The sequence below is a fragment of the Notothenia rossii genome, assembly GCF_949606895.1.
Source record: "Notothenia rossii genome assembly, chromosome: 4".
NCBI classification, from domain to species: domain Eukaryota; kingdom Metazoa; phylum Chordata; class Actinopteri; order Perciformes; family Nototheniidae; genus Notothenia; species Notothenia rossii.
The window spans coordinates 15,212,519-15,224,495 of record NC_136902.1 but is presented as its reverse complement, the minus strand read 5'-3'; the positions used below and the strand labels follow the sequence as shown (position 1 = coordinate 15,224,495).

At 39.4% G+C, this 11,977-nt stretch overlaps 1 protein-coding gene across 1 annotated transcript; it reads right to left on the bottom strand.

Annotated features, from left to right (window-relative positions):
• Nucleotides 1–3,156: 3,156 nt before the first annotated feature.
• Nucleotides 3,157–7,550, bottom strand: LOC307037790 (dual specificity protein phosphatase 7-like). Its single transcript, XM_079678897.1, has 3 exons — nucleotides 6,834–7,550; nucleotides 5,752–6,180; nucleotides 3,157–4,725 (listed from the first exon to the last, which is right to left on the bottom strand). Exons 1-3 carry the CDS (start codon nucleotides 7,195–7,197, stop codon nucleotides 4,415–4,417), a joined length of 1,104 nt encoding a protein of 367 aa, XP_079535023.1. The 5' UTR covers nucleotides 7,198–7,550; the 3' UTR covers nucleotides 3,157–4,414.
• Between the last annotated feature and the right edge of the window lie 4,427 nt (nucleotides 7,551–11,977).

Sequence of the window (11,977 nt, the reverse complement as noted above, 5' to 3'; positions counted from 1 at the left end):
ATTATTGTCAGTCATGCAGTATGCTAAGTATGTTCATAACCACAGCAGGTGTGAACCAGCTCTGACTGGCTTCTGCTCACACACACACACACACACACACACACACACACACACACACACACACACACACACACACACACACACACACACACACACACACACACACACACACACACACACACACACACACACACACACACACACACACACACACACACACACACACACTGAGCTAAAAATCCTGTCAGTCTCAAGCACATCTGCTTCCCCAGAACTACTGCTGAGCAAGCACTGCGTTAGCCTCCGCTTCCCTTCATGGCTGATCATAACAGGACAACAATACTTCACATTATGTAGCACAAAACATACTGTGACAGTAAAAAAAAGAAGCTTGTGAATCACAGGAACACGCAGGCATCCTTTTTTTCTATATTTGGACACTAGGATTTTTTTTCTCATCAGGGACTTTTCTAACTTTAAAGTTATCTTCACAATAATTTCCCTGATTTCTACTTACACGAGCAGGCATGATTTCTCTTCTGATTGCCTTTCGGTAACTTAGTAACGGGGGGAAAAAAAGCTGTTAAGACTGCACAAGTTGCTTTTGAAGTTAGCAGCAGGACACTAAATGATTTATAATTACAGAATACGACTAAAAAGCTAGCTTAACTCTCAGGTGAGACACTCAGTTGGTGCCAAAAAGGCAGCTGCAAGGGAATCCCACACATTAAAAACTACTGCTCATCAGAGGTGGAAGAATTACTCAGATCTTGTACTAAAAGTAGAAGTACCAGAGTGTAGGAATACTCTGTTACGTTAAGTAAAAGTCCTGCAATCAACATTTTACTCAAGTAAAAGCACAAATGTATTAAAAGATCTAAATGTTCTTAAAGTACCAAAAGTAAAAGTATGTATCATGCTGAATGGGGCCATTTCAGGATAATATAAGATTGTTTTGATTAGAATAATAATAATGCATTAAAGTATTTTCAAAGCTGGTAAAGTTGGATTATGTTTTCATTACTTTGTATGCTGCTGTAAGCTTGTGAATGTTACTCCAGGTTTAAATAAAGATTTATTTAAGGATTGACTATATTTCATATCACCAATCCCAATCTGCAAAGTAACTAAATGTATTAAATAAATGTATATGGAGTAAAAGTACACGATTTACATCTGAATTGTAGTGGAGTAGAAGTATAAAGTAGCAAACAAATCAAAAGTCCCTCAAAATTGTACTCAAGCACAGTACTTGAATAAATGTACTTAAGTTACTTTACACCTCTGCTGCTCATTATATATATGAATACATATGTTGGAAGACTCCACGCAACAGCCATAAAAACTAGTACAAAAAGGTGTGTACATATAAATCGTTTCCAATTACGGACGATGTTAGTTAGATGCAGTTACAGATGAGTGCTCGGTGATTAATGGCTCTCACTCCCATCTTCCCCGGGCAGTGAGCTCCGATCGCTCATGCACTGCAGCCTCCCATTGGCTCTGCCTTATCGTGGGTGTCTTTTCAGACCTAATCATAGGTTTGCCCAGCAGGTATGTGGCTAGCAGGGTTCAGTCATGCTGGAAAAGCCATCACTCAACATCTTTTATTATCACTTCTGTGAGGTGTTGGTAGGCAAGTCTCTTCATGTGCGGTATTGCTGCAGTGAAAGTCTGAGATTTACGATCGAGCCTGCTACAAGTCATCTCAGCGCCCAAAGCTGAAGCTAAAAGTGTTTGAGTGAAGTATTTAAGTCATTAAATCCCACAGAGTAACAGTTATTGGAGCGTGAATTTATGCACATATCAACTACAGAACATTTTCCTCGCTTAGCAAGCTTGGCTGCAGCTCATGAAATCATTTCTTCAGGGAAGGGAATTCACTGCATAATTTTCCTGTCATCTGGAGAAGAACATATGAATACATCTCCCCGACAAGGTAGAAACAATACCAAAGCAATCGGGATTTCACGGAGCTGGAACAAAGCATAAATCTGACGTAACACTCAGAAGGGGAACACAAACTGTATTTCTTCCAGCAACTCTGGAAACATAGTGTAATCATCATCATAAGGCAAAGTAATTACAACTGATTTCTGTTACTGACAAAACCCACCTTAACCACTAACCTTATTCCCTTTATAAATTGCAGCTCCGGTGTAAAGGTCATTGATGAAATGTAACTTAGTACATGTAACCAAGTACTGAGCTTGAGTAAAACATTTAGGTACTTGTATTTCACTTAAGTTTTTGTTACTTTGTACTTTTATTCCACTACATGTAGGCAAATGTTGTATTCATTTCCTTCACTACATTTATTTTTTATCTTGAATTCCTAGCTACTTTGTAGGTTAAGAATATTATAGTTATATATATAAGGTATATTGTTATAGGTTAGCTTACCAGCAGTCAATAAAACAATCTGAATGAACCAAGTGCAATATTGAATTGAAGACCTAATTTATTGTAAATAAAATAACAATTTCATATATATGATTATAACATGTTTCATACTGCATAACAATTACTTTCACTTTTGTCCTTTAAGTACATTTTGGTGCTTTTAATGTTGCACTCTCCCATGAGTAAGATGTTGAATGCAGGGCTTTTACTTGTAACAAAGTATTTTTACACTGTAGTACAGCTACTTAGTACTTCTTCCACCACTGTTTAATATATAAGGGCACTTATATCATATATATATATATATATCAAATCATATTTAAAATCATATTTAAGACCGAAACATATGTATAACTAAGGCATACATGCTTCAAATGGCTATCGCACAACCCTGTTATTAAATTGGATCACTCCCCAAGTTGCAGAGGAGAGCTGTCGGAAGTATCTGTGGTCGAGCACACGCTGTGTCATCTTCGTCTTCCTATAATTGCTGTTTGACTGACTGGCAGTGGGTGTGTCTGCATTGTGGTATTGACGGATCTGGCCCTGTCACTTGCCTTTGTGTCAGAAAGCCTGCAGGAGACAGGAAGCCAGGCTTCAGAGTGGACAGAAAACGGACATCTGACCACACCTAGAGCCTTGGGGCTGGACATAACTCTCTGACTTCTTAGTGCACTCCTTACTCATGCACACAAACCCTTTTTCTTTTGTTTGCGAGCCACTCTTAGTGAGAAAAAAGACAAACAGAAAGCATTCAAGTAAAAATATACAATATATTTGTTGTATAAACTTGTACAGAATGTCTTGGACATATCGCTTTACATATACTATACATAAGGGTCAAAATAGGGTCACTTTCGCATCCTTCATGATTTTAAGAAAATGTCCCCCATAGCAACCACATTTTATGTACATCTTTACAAACATACCAAACGAAACAGCCCTTGGATGCACTTTAAGAGGCCATGACGAGATACAGATGACTTGTATAAAAATCCCTGAAAAATGTCTCTTTGTGAGGTAAGAACACATTTGTCAAACTCTTTTCCTTTCATTCCCTCTCATACATCAAACTCACACATTTGTTCTGCGACGAGACTGGCAATAGAGAACAGCTAATTACACATTATGTTTCCCTTAACATTATTGTGCCACAGGAGGAGTAGCTGCAGACGGAAGACTGTCGGAGGAGGAAATAAGGTGAACATCCATTTCCTTATACACTGATTACTGACACATTTGTTCCTTTCAAATCGGGGCAAAAGCCACAGCTATGATAAAATAAACCTCGACCTGGTAACCGACATATAATTAAATGTCATGTTAAGTTATGGTTAGGCCTCAACAACAACAGGAAATATGACCTAAAGTTACAGAACAAAGTAGAACATAATCACATGCAAATAATACAGCTAAGCAATAGAATGAACAGGGGCATTTTTGGTAAACAATATGTATGAACAGAAAGGGGCAAATTCTTTCTGTGGTAACTCCATTCTGCTGAAAGTGAGCTGTGAAGAAAAACTGGACAATTATTCAAGGCCGGATCAATGTAATAGCTTATTTCCCTCAGCTAGTGTACCATCAAAACATCTCGGATTGGTCCCCAGAAAACATTCTGATTGGCCGAATACTCCTACTAGACCATCAAGGCAATAATCAAAACTATAAACTGAAAGGAACACATTAACATCCGCTTTACAGCTGGTGAATAACAAACAACAATCCTAGATTTATTAGAAAAGTAATGAAATTTCCTGTTATTATGGTCTTACATGACCATTGATTAATGCCATATATGGTGGGTAGCAAAAGTCTTCCTTTTGTTAGAAATTAAGGCAGGCTGGGTCTAATAGATCACGTTCTGTTACTTTAAGAGATCAATGTTGTACTTTTGGTGCAGAAATAGGGTAACTGACCTACTGCTTGTGTCAGCTTGGTATCTGAGAGGCTCAGGAGAACCTTAGAGACACGACAGGAAATGACTGTCCAAAGGCTGTCCAATCCATCCTCATGTTGACTCCAGCGTGTCGAGCTGGAAGACGTTGTGATTGGTTGGCGTGGTGAAGAAGAGCTGCTCCTCGCTGGTGGAGCGGTTATCACACGGACTGTGCAGCCCCAGCGTCCTCTCAAAGTCCAGGAGCTGACCCATGAAGTTGAAATTTGGCGAAATGTTGGACTTCTTCCTCTTGACAAAGTCATAAGCGTCGTTGAGAGAGAGGTTGAGCCTCTGCATCAGGTAGGCCACGGTCACTGTGACTGAGCGACTGATGCCGGCCAGACAGTGGACCAGGATGCCACACTGCTGAGAGCGAGCCTCGTCTGTGAGAGAAGGAGAAATCTACGGTCAGCAGCGGTAGGTTGTTGTCCTAAATAATATTTCCATTGATTCATATTTCCCTGTATTATAATGTGTAAGAGTTTCTGTAGTTAAAGTATCACGGTGATTCTGACTCTTAGGTGATACAGGAAATCATGTTGATGTTACAATAATGGCCCCTATGTACATCATGCATCAGCAAAGGGCAGTAAGTGTGAAATACTATGACCAGCTGACATGTAAGCTCCCTCAGAGTGATGATGATGTATGATGTATTACGCGCACATGTAATGAGACTTCAAATTCAATTCTATTAAAATTGACTTCATTTATTTGTCAGAATCAGCCATATATCCGATAACTCTGTTTCTGATTGTTGCATCCCTAAATACTAACATTAGCAAATAACTGTCAACTTAACGAAACCAGACTCGACTTGTGACCCTGCAAAAAAACAAAGCTCCAGGGAGTGGAAACAACATTTCCTTCCTCCTTGTACCTCTAAAAGCTTTTGAAAGTTGTACATGATACATAGTGTTGCAACCACCAAACAAACAAGTGAACAAGCTGTGGTTTCAGGTGCAGTGGTGGCAAAAGACAACGCATTCAAAATGAAACTGAAACGTTTACTTTCAAGTGAATGTGTTGTAGCTATGTATCAAAGATATTCAAAGGTGTTGTTGTACATCAGCTGGTAACACATTACACAAGTGGTAAGTTAGGAAACATGTATCATGTCTTTCAGCATTGACCACAATATGCTTATTAGAAAAAATAATATAAAAATGCCCACTTGTTCCAAAAAAAACACATTCCACAGCAATTGTGTCAATAATGATTCAGAAGTATTGATTATCATATTGTTATTAAACAAAATTATCAAAACAAAATTAACTTAATAGTATTTAGTATATATATATAGTACAGTATACAGTATGACACTCACACAAACAAGAACACATGTATTTTCTTCAAAATGTAAGTGTGTCTGTGAGTATGAAACTTAACAAAGCTATTGACCTACTCACCTATAAATGATATGGCCTCTGGGAAGAACTGGGACAGGTTCTGACTCCAGTGATCCGAGATGGGGATCTGTTTGTACCTGAAGTGGCCTTCATGCTCAAACATGTTGGGGAGATTGGGTGTAACGTTCAGGATGTACTTGATGTTGTACTGGCCCAGCACGTCTAGATTGGTGGAGTCTTTGGCGCAGCCCAGGTAAAGGTAGGGAAGGATCTGGACGGGGAAGGCGGGCTGATTGCTGGGGATGGGGCTCTCCTCAGACTCTGTGGCACTGCTCGGCTCTCGGTCAGATTCCCCATCGGAACAATCAGAGCTGATTCTGAGGTTTCCAAAACCCAGGACAGAGAGCGGAGGAGAGGAGCTGGGACAGGAGCTGTCGAGGAGGGTCTCACAGTGCTCTGGGTACTCTGTGTGGAACTTTACAAATCCACCTGGACAAGAGCCAAAACACAAGTTAATAAAGTTACACCAATAGGATATATTTTTGTATATAAATAGATACATAAATGCTTCAACTTATATCAACTGTTTATTTAAACCGTGTTTTTAATGGCAAAAAGACTGTTTGGTATTGAAGCAGAGCTGTAAATAAGTAACTCAAGTTCCCCCCAAAAAGAACCATTCATGAAATGCATGCCTGTTCCTGCTAGAGCAAAACATGGCGCAGCCATTTTGGAATTTTAATTGAGAATCTCAGTGACACACCAACTTTTAAACAGCTTAAAAACCGCACAGCCAACCCACAGGGTGAATTAACGATAGTATTTGTTACTCTAAAATATAACAATGATCAAGATACACGTTACTGTCTCGTCTTACGATTCAAATGTCCGTATTTCAAAGTTTTATTCGCGTAAAGAAACTTCTGCTCGGTTTATTAGCCGTTAATACAGGTTATAAAAGTTTCCAGGTCATGCCTATATTTCGTAAAACTAGCTTTACAGTTCTGGCAGCACAACATTTGAGCAGTTCGTTTTCTAATGTTATAAACAGACTGACTGTAACCAGCGTTAATGAATCTATATGTAGCATTAATGTGTGATGTCATTGTTGTTAGGGTTAATTTGTCAGTGTAACTATTTACCTTGAAGGTAATACGCTTTACAGCCGTCTTCCCATAGTTTCTGAAGAAGTAGACCCAGAACTGAGGCTCCGCTGTCCTGCCAGTCCACGGTGCTCTCATCGTACAGGACCACCGTGTCCGTCTTGCACCGCCTTATGAACTTCTCTTTATCCTCATGGTTGGGGATGATAGTCCGGATAGGTATGTTGCCCTTTTTGAACCTCCGGAGCATCAGCCCCGGTATGGCCAGGTTTATGGCGGTCTCTATGTGGGATGATTCATAAAGCTCATGTGAACGGCAGTCCAGCAGGAGCAGAGAAGTGCCTCCGGACTCTAACTCGAGTTGCAGCCATTCCACGCTTTTACTCGGCGTCACATTAGACATATCGGACTCAATATCATACTACATGCAAGCACAAACACTTACTACATGGTCCACCAGTTGACGATAAACTACATTTCAGCCGAAAAAAAAATAAGCGTTAAATGTTGCTCCGCCAGTGCATGGCGCTTCAGCGAAGAGATTTCCCCTTTTTTCTCTTCTCTATTTCCATCAGCCAGTCACTCTGACCTGCCCCGGGGCTGAAGGAGACCTGCTTATACTTTAATTTACGATACACAAGTTTAAACGTGAATGATTTATAGCCAATATCTCTTCATCAACTCTTCAACTTCTCCACACACCGTACCAGGGTCCTCCATGCACATTCTCGTCTTACCATTCCGATGCATGGGAGGCTTTTTTTTTAGTTGACAGTAGAGCAACTCAAGAGGGAGGAGTTTATTTCTTATGATTTAAAGTCATAGCAGAAATATCACAAAGTTTAGAGGTCTCAATGGAATTATTTTGCAAATTACCATTTGGTCAATCACCTTCGTCATATTTTTAAACCATTGTTTGTGATATTATAGCAAGTTTATAATAACTTTTAAAGGGGGTTATTATCACTAACAACTAGTATTTATGATTCCAGTATTTTTCCTTGTTGGGAATACATTTGTTAATTTAATCGATTTCAAATGTCCTTGTAGTGACCTTGTGTAACTTTATTACTTATTAATAGTTGTATTTACTGTACATATTCCTATATGGGCTCAAGGTTTGCCTGAGTGATTGTAACAGCTACCTTTCTTAATATTTGCATAGAGCAGCTTGCATGATACTTATATTTTGAGAATAGACTCATACGGGGAGATTGCATAATTGCCCATATTATGCATTATTGCTGAATAATTTACCTAACCTAAATGTTCTAACGATGTCATTTAAAAACAGATATCTCATTATATACTGTATATTATAATGCTATACTGTTTTATCTTGCACCACTGCCAATGTACCTATATTGTGTAAATGAATCTAATAATACTAGTTATTTTATCTTTGTATGATTTACTTATTATTACAGAACTTTAAGTTTACTACAGTTTATTACACAGGTTTGCAAGAACAATACAGTATTTACAATGTAATCAGACCCTCCCTTTAGTACACAACAAATGTGTTGAATCCATTTATTTTCCCTTTGATGGACAAACTCAACTGTCTCACACTGCTGAATACTTTAAATTCGTTGTGCATCTCTATACAGGCGAACAGCTGAACATGTTATCCTATTTCATCATGATAATGTTTGTTTCCGTTTTAGAAACACGTTTGTAAATGCTCTCTTTTTTGATTTTCATGTATTTACAAGGCGAAGCACTCAAGGAACCCTGCTATATTACACGGTGACAACATGGACATTTTCAAGCATGTTGATGACATGATGGTCTTCCTTATAATGCAGGCACAACATTCCCATGGTTTACTGATTGGTATAATAATACTGCAAGAGAACTGTGAATGGGGAGGAATAAGAGAGTGAGGGAGAAATGTGAACTGGGAATCCAGCCATGCAGCTCATCTCCCTGCACACGTGAGTGGGGGAGACACAGATGTGCAGAGCACTGGGATTAACACATAATGAGGAATAGAGCTAAACCTGTACACACACACACACACACACACACACACACACACACACACACACACACACACACACACACACACACACACACACACACACACACACACACACACACACACACACACACACACACACACACCACACACAAATGTTCTCAACCATGGACTGATCTCACACATCGCCCCGCTACGCCACAGCAACATTTCAGCACCTGCCTCCAACATCCAACCACCAATACTTTAAAGGGTGTGAAAACCAACACACACACACACACACACACACACACACACACACACACACACACACACACACACACACACACACACACACACACACACACACACACACACACACACACACACACACACACACACACACACACACACACACACACACACACACACACACACACACACACAAACAAACACACACACTCCCTGTGGTCCCTCGTACCCACATGATTGTCTCCTGGAAGTGTGTAGAGGTGTTGGACCTGCCCTCAGACTTTTCGCAATGGGCAAAAGAGCAGCCTGTATCTAGAAAAGACATTGATGGATGGAGGTAATAATGTGTGACAAACACACCTTGTTTTTTATTGAAATCAGAATGAAATGGTGTAGTTGTGTAAGACCCTCTGAATGTGTGTCAAGATTTGAAATCCCAATCAACAACATCAACACAGCACATAACTGGAGAATTGATTCATGTTGTGAATGGGCATTAGCTATCATGGTGGTCACCTGACAGCTCGGAACAAGACTATGGTTACATAATGTGCTCCAAACGTGAGCTCATGGTAATTCACTCACAGGAAAGAGAGGATGGTCTTTGATTAACAGAATGCCAGGTTTCTGCATGTCAAGTGCTGCTTTGAGAGATTTCACACATACACAACAGACACATAAACACACCCCAGTCACGTGCAGATGTACAGTGGGAAGCATTCAAAGATGAGACAGATGGGAGGAGAGCTTCCTCTTCATTGATGTTTTCCTGCATGTGGGAGTAAAGGGCTTTTTATTGAACTCGTTTTATCTAAGCATGATAATCATAGGCCGGGATAGAAAGTGTCTCACATCAATAGAAATTTTGATTCAATCTTGTAGGAAATAACCAGGCTTTTGCATTGATGACGGATAAAACAGACGATTCATTGAATTGAATATGCTCTGTAATGTCTGATTTTGTATCCATGTGACACTGACACATGCAAAGGCACATGAAGTGTATATTCTGCAATGTATTACAACCGATTTGATCTCCCATGCTATCTAGTTAGGAAACACAATATCCTGTTCTGTTCTGATACCATCTAGTGGTTCATGAAGAAAGCTGCTGCACCAGCTATGAGTCATCCGCAGAGGAAGGAGGTGCCTGGCTGACAGCCTCACAGCTCACAACAGGAGACCCAGCGTGCCTCCATGTGGGGAAAACAAGGAATGCAATTACATGCATTTCATGAATGAATGGACAAATCACAAATCTGCCCTTAAGCTGATTATACATGAACTCCATTCATGCATCTCTGTCTTTTTTCTAAACTACAAAGTTAAAAAAGAAAAATTCTGCAATTACGTAATGTATTTTATGTTGTTACTGTTAGAACTACCTATTACTTGTGTAGCATTAGTAAATAACATGAGGAAGCCACATGCTATATGCATGAGATAACCCTTCTGCCAAAAGCCCTACATCTAATGAAATAGTGCACATACATTACACGTATGTGCAGCAAATAACCTGGGTGTCATGATAAATATAAATATATCTGTGACACATGGTTGCACCCATACGTTGCAATCATATGATTTTAGATATGTTTCCCTGTATAGCTGGGTACGAGTGAGTGTGAGATATTTTGTGCGCTCTGCTATCTCATTCACTGTATACTTGAAGATTATTGTAGCATGACATGTCAAGAAAGATTATTCAAATGAGATGTGCATCCCTTTTTTTTCAAACAAAATATGCACATTTGCAACACATCAGAAAGACAACCCACCCATAAATGCAACATAAATATAAAAAACCAATACATGATTTTGTTTGCTGATTTTAGCCTTTAGTTGTAATTGTAGTTGTAGTAATAATTGAATTGAAACTGTAGTTGCACTGAAACCTAGTGCTATATAAAAAGCCATTATGTTTGTTATTAGAGTGATTAACTTACATTTGTCATTATCCTGGTGTTATGTTTTCTTGTTTTAACCTTATAACCTGATAACATCTTCACGGTCACTTAGGTCTGCTGATAGATTCCTCCTTGTGGAACGTTGAAACAGCGGGGAGACAAGGCCTTTTTTGTCTGCTCCCAGGCTGTGGACCGATTTGCCCCCCCTGATCAGACTTGCTCCCACTTTGCCTGTTTTTACATCTTGTTTAAAGCCTACTTGTTCTCCCGTGCTTTTGAAGACCACGTAAAGGTGACCTATCATGCAAAATGCACTTTTGTACGTCTTTTATACATGAATATGTGTCCCTGGTGTTCCAGGGAACTCACCAAGTGTCAGAAAACACAACCCTCTCTATTTTCCTCCATACCCAAATCTCTAAAAAAGGGGCTGCAACGGATCTGATACAGACTGATCCAGATTTGAACACTTCTCTGACGTCACAGAAGTGGCGCTACGGCTATTGGGCCAACTCCACCAATCAGGAGGAGACATTGCCGTTCGAAAGCGCTGGAGACGCTGTAGTACATATGCCAGGGCTGTAGATGGTGCTGTTCTCACAGAATCAGCCCATGCAAAGACAGTGTTAAATTGAGCGAAATGAGGAATGGCTAAAATGCATGATCTGTTTGGTATTTTGAAAAATAAAAAGTATAAATATAACTTATATAGGTATGGTCCTACACTATATTATTCAAATATAGCATGATAGGTCCACTATCAGTCTGCAGGTATCAGGTTTTTTATTTTATTGTGTCTTATGTTGTTTTTACATTTTTTTTTTGTCCTATCAATTTTGTCTAAATGTATTTATGCTGCTTTTTATAGCACTTTGGTCAACTCTGTTGTTTTTAAATGTGCTATATATATTAAGTTGGATTGGATTATTTTCTTTTGTAATGTATTTTCTCCTTGTGTCTTCCTGTCTTTTGTTTTCCCGCCTGTTTGATTGTGTTCACCTGCTGCCCCTGTGTTTCACCTGCCCCCTCCAGCTGTGTCTTATATCTGTGGTTAGTCTTGTATA

Bases quoted from the DNA above. Each gene is read 5' to 3' on its own strand.
- LOC307037790 (XM_079678897.1), bottom strand. From the start codon at position 7,197: ATGTCTAATGTGACGCCGAGTAAAAGCGTGGAATGGCTGCAACTCGAG. The intron at 6,181-6,833 runs GTAAATAGTTAC...GCTCTTGTCCAG, and splicing joins TAAAGCGTATTACCTTCAAG to GTGGATTTGTAAAGTTCCAC. The intron at 4,726-5,751 runs GTGAGTAGGTCA...CTTCTCTCACAG, and splicing joins AGAGGCCATATCATTTATAG to ACGAGGCTCGCTCTCAGCAG.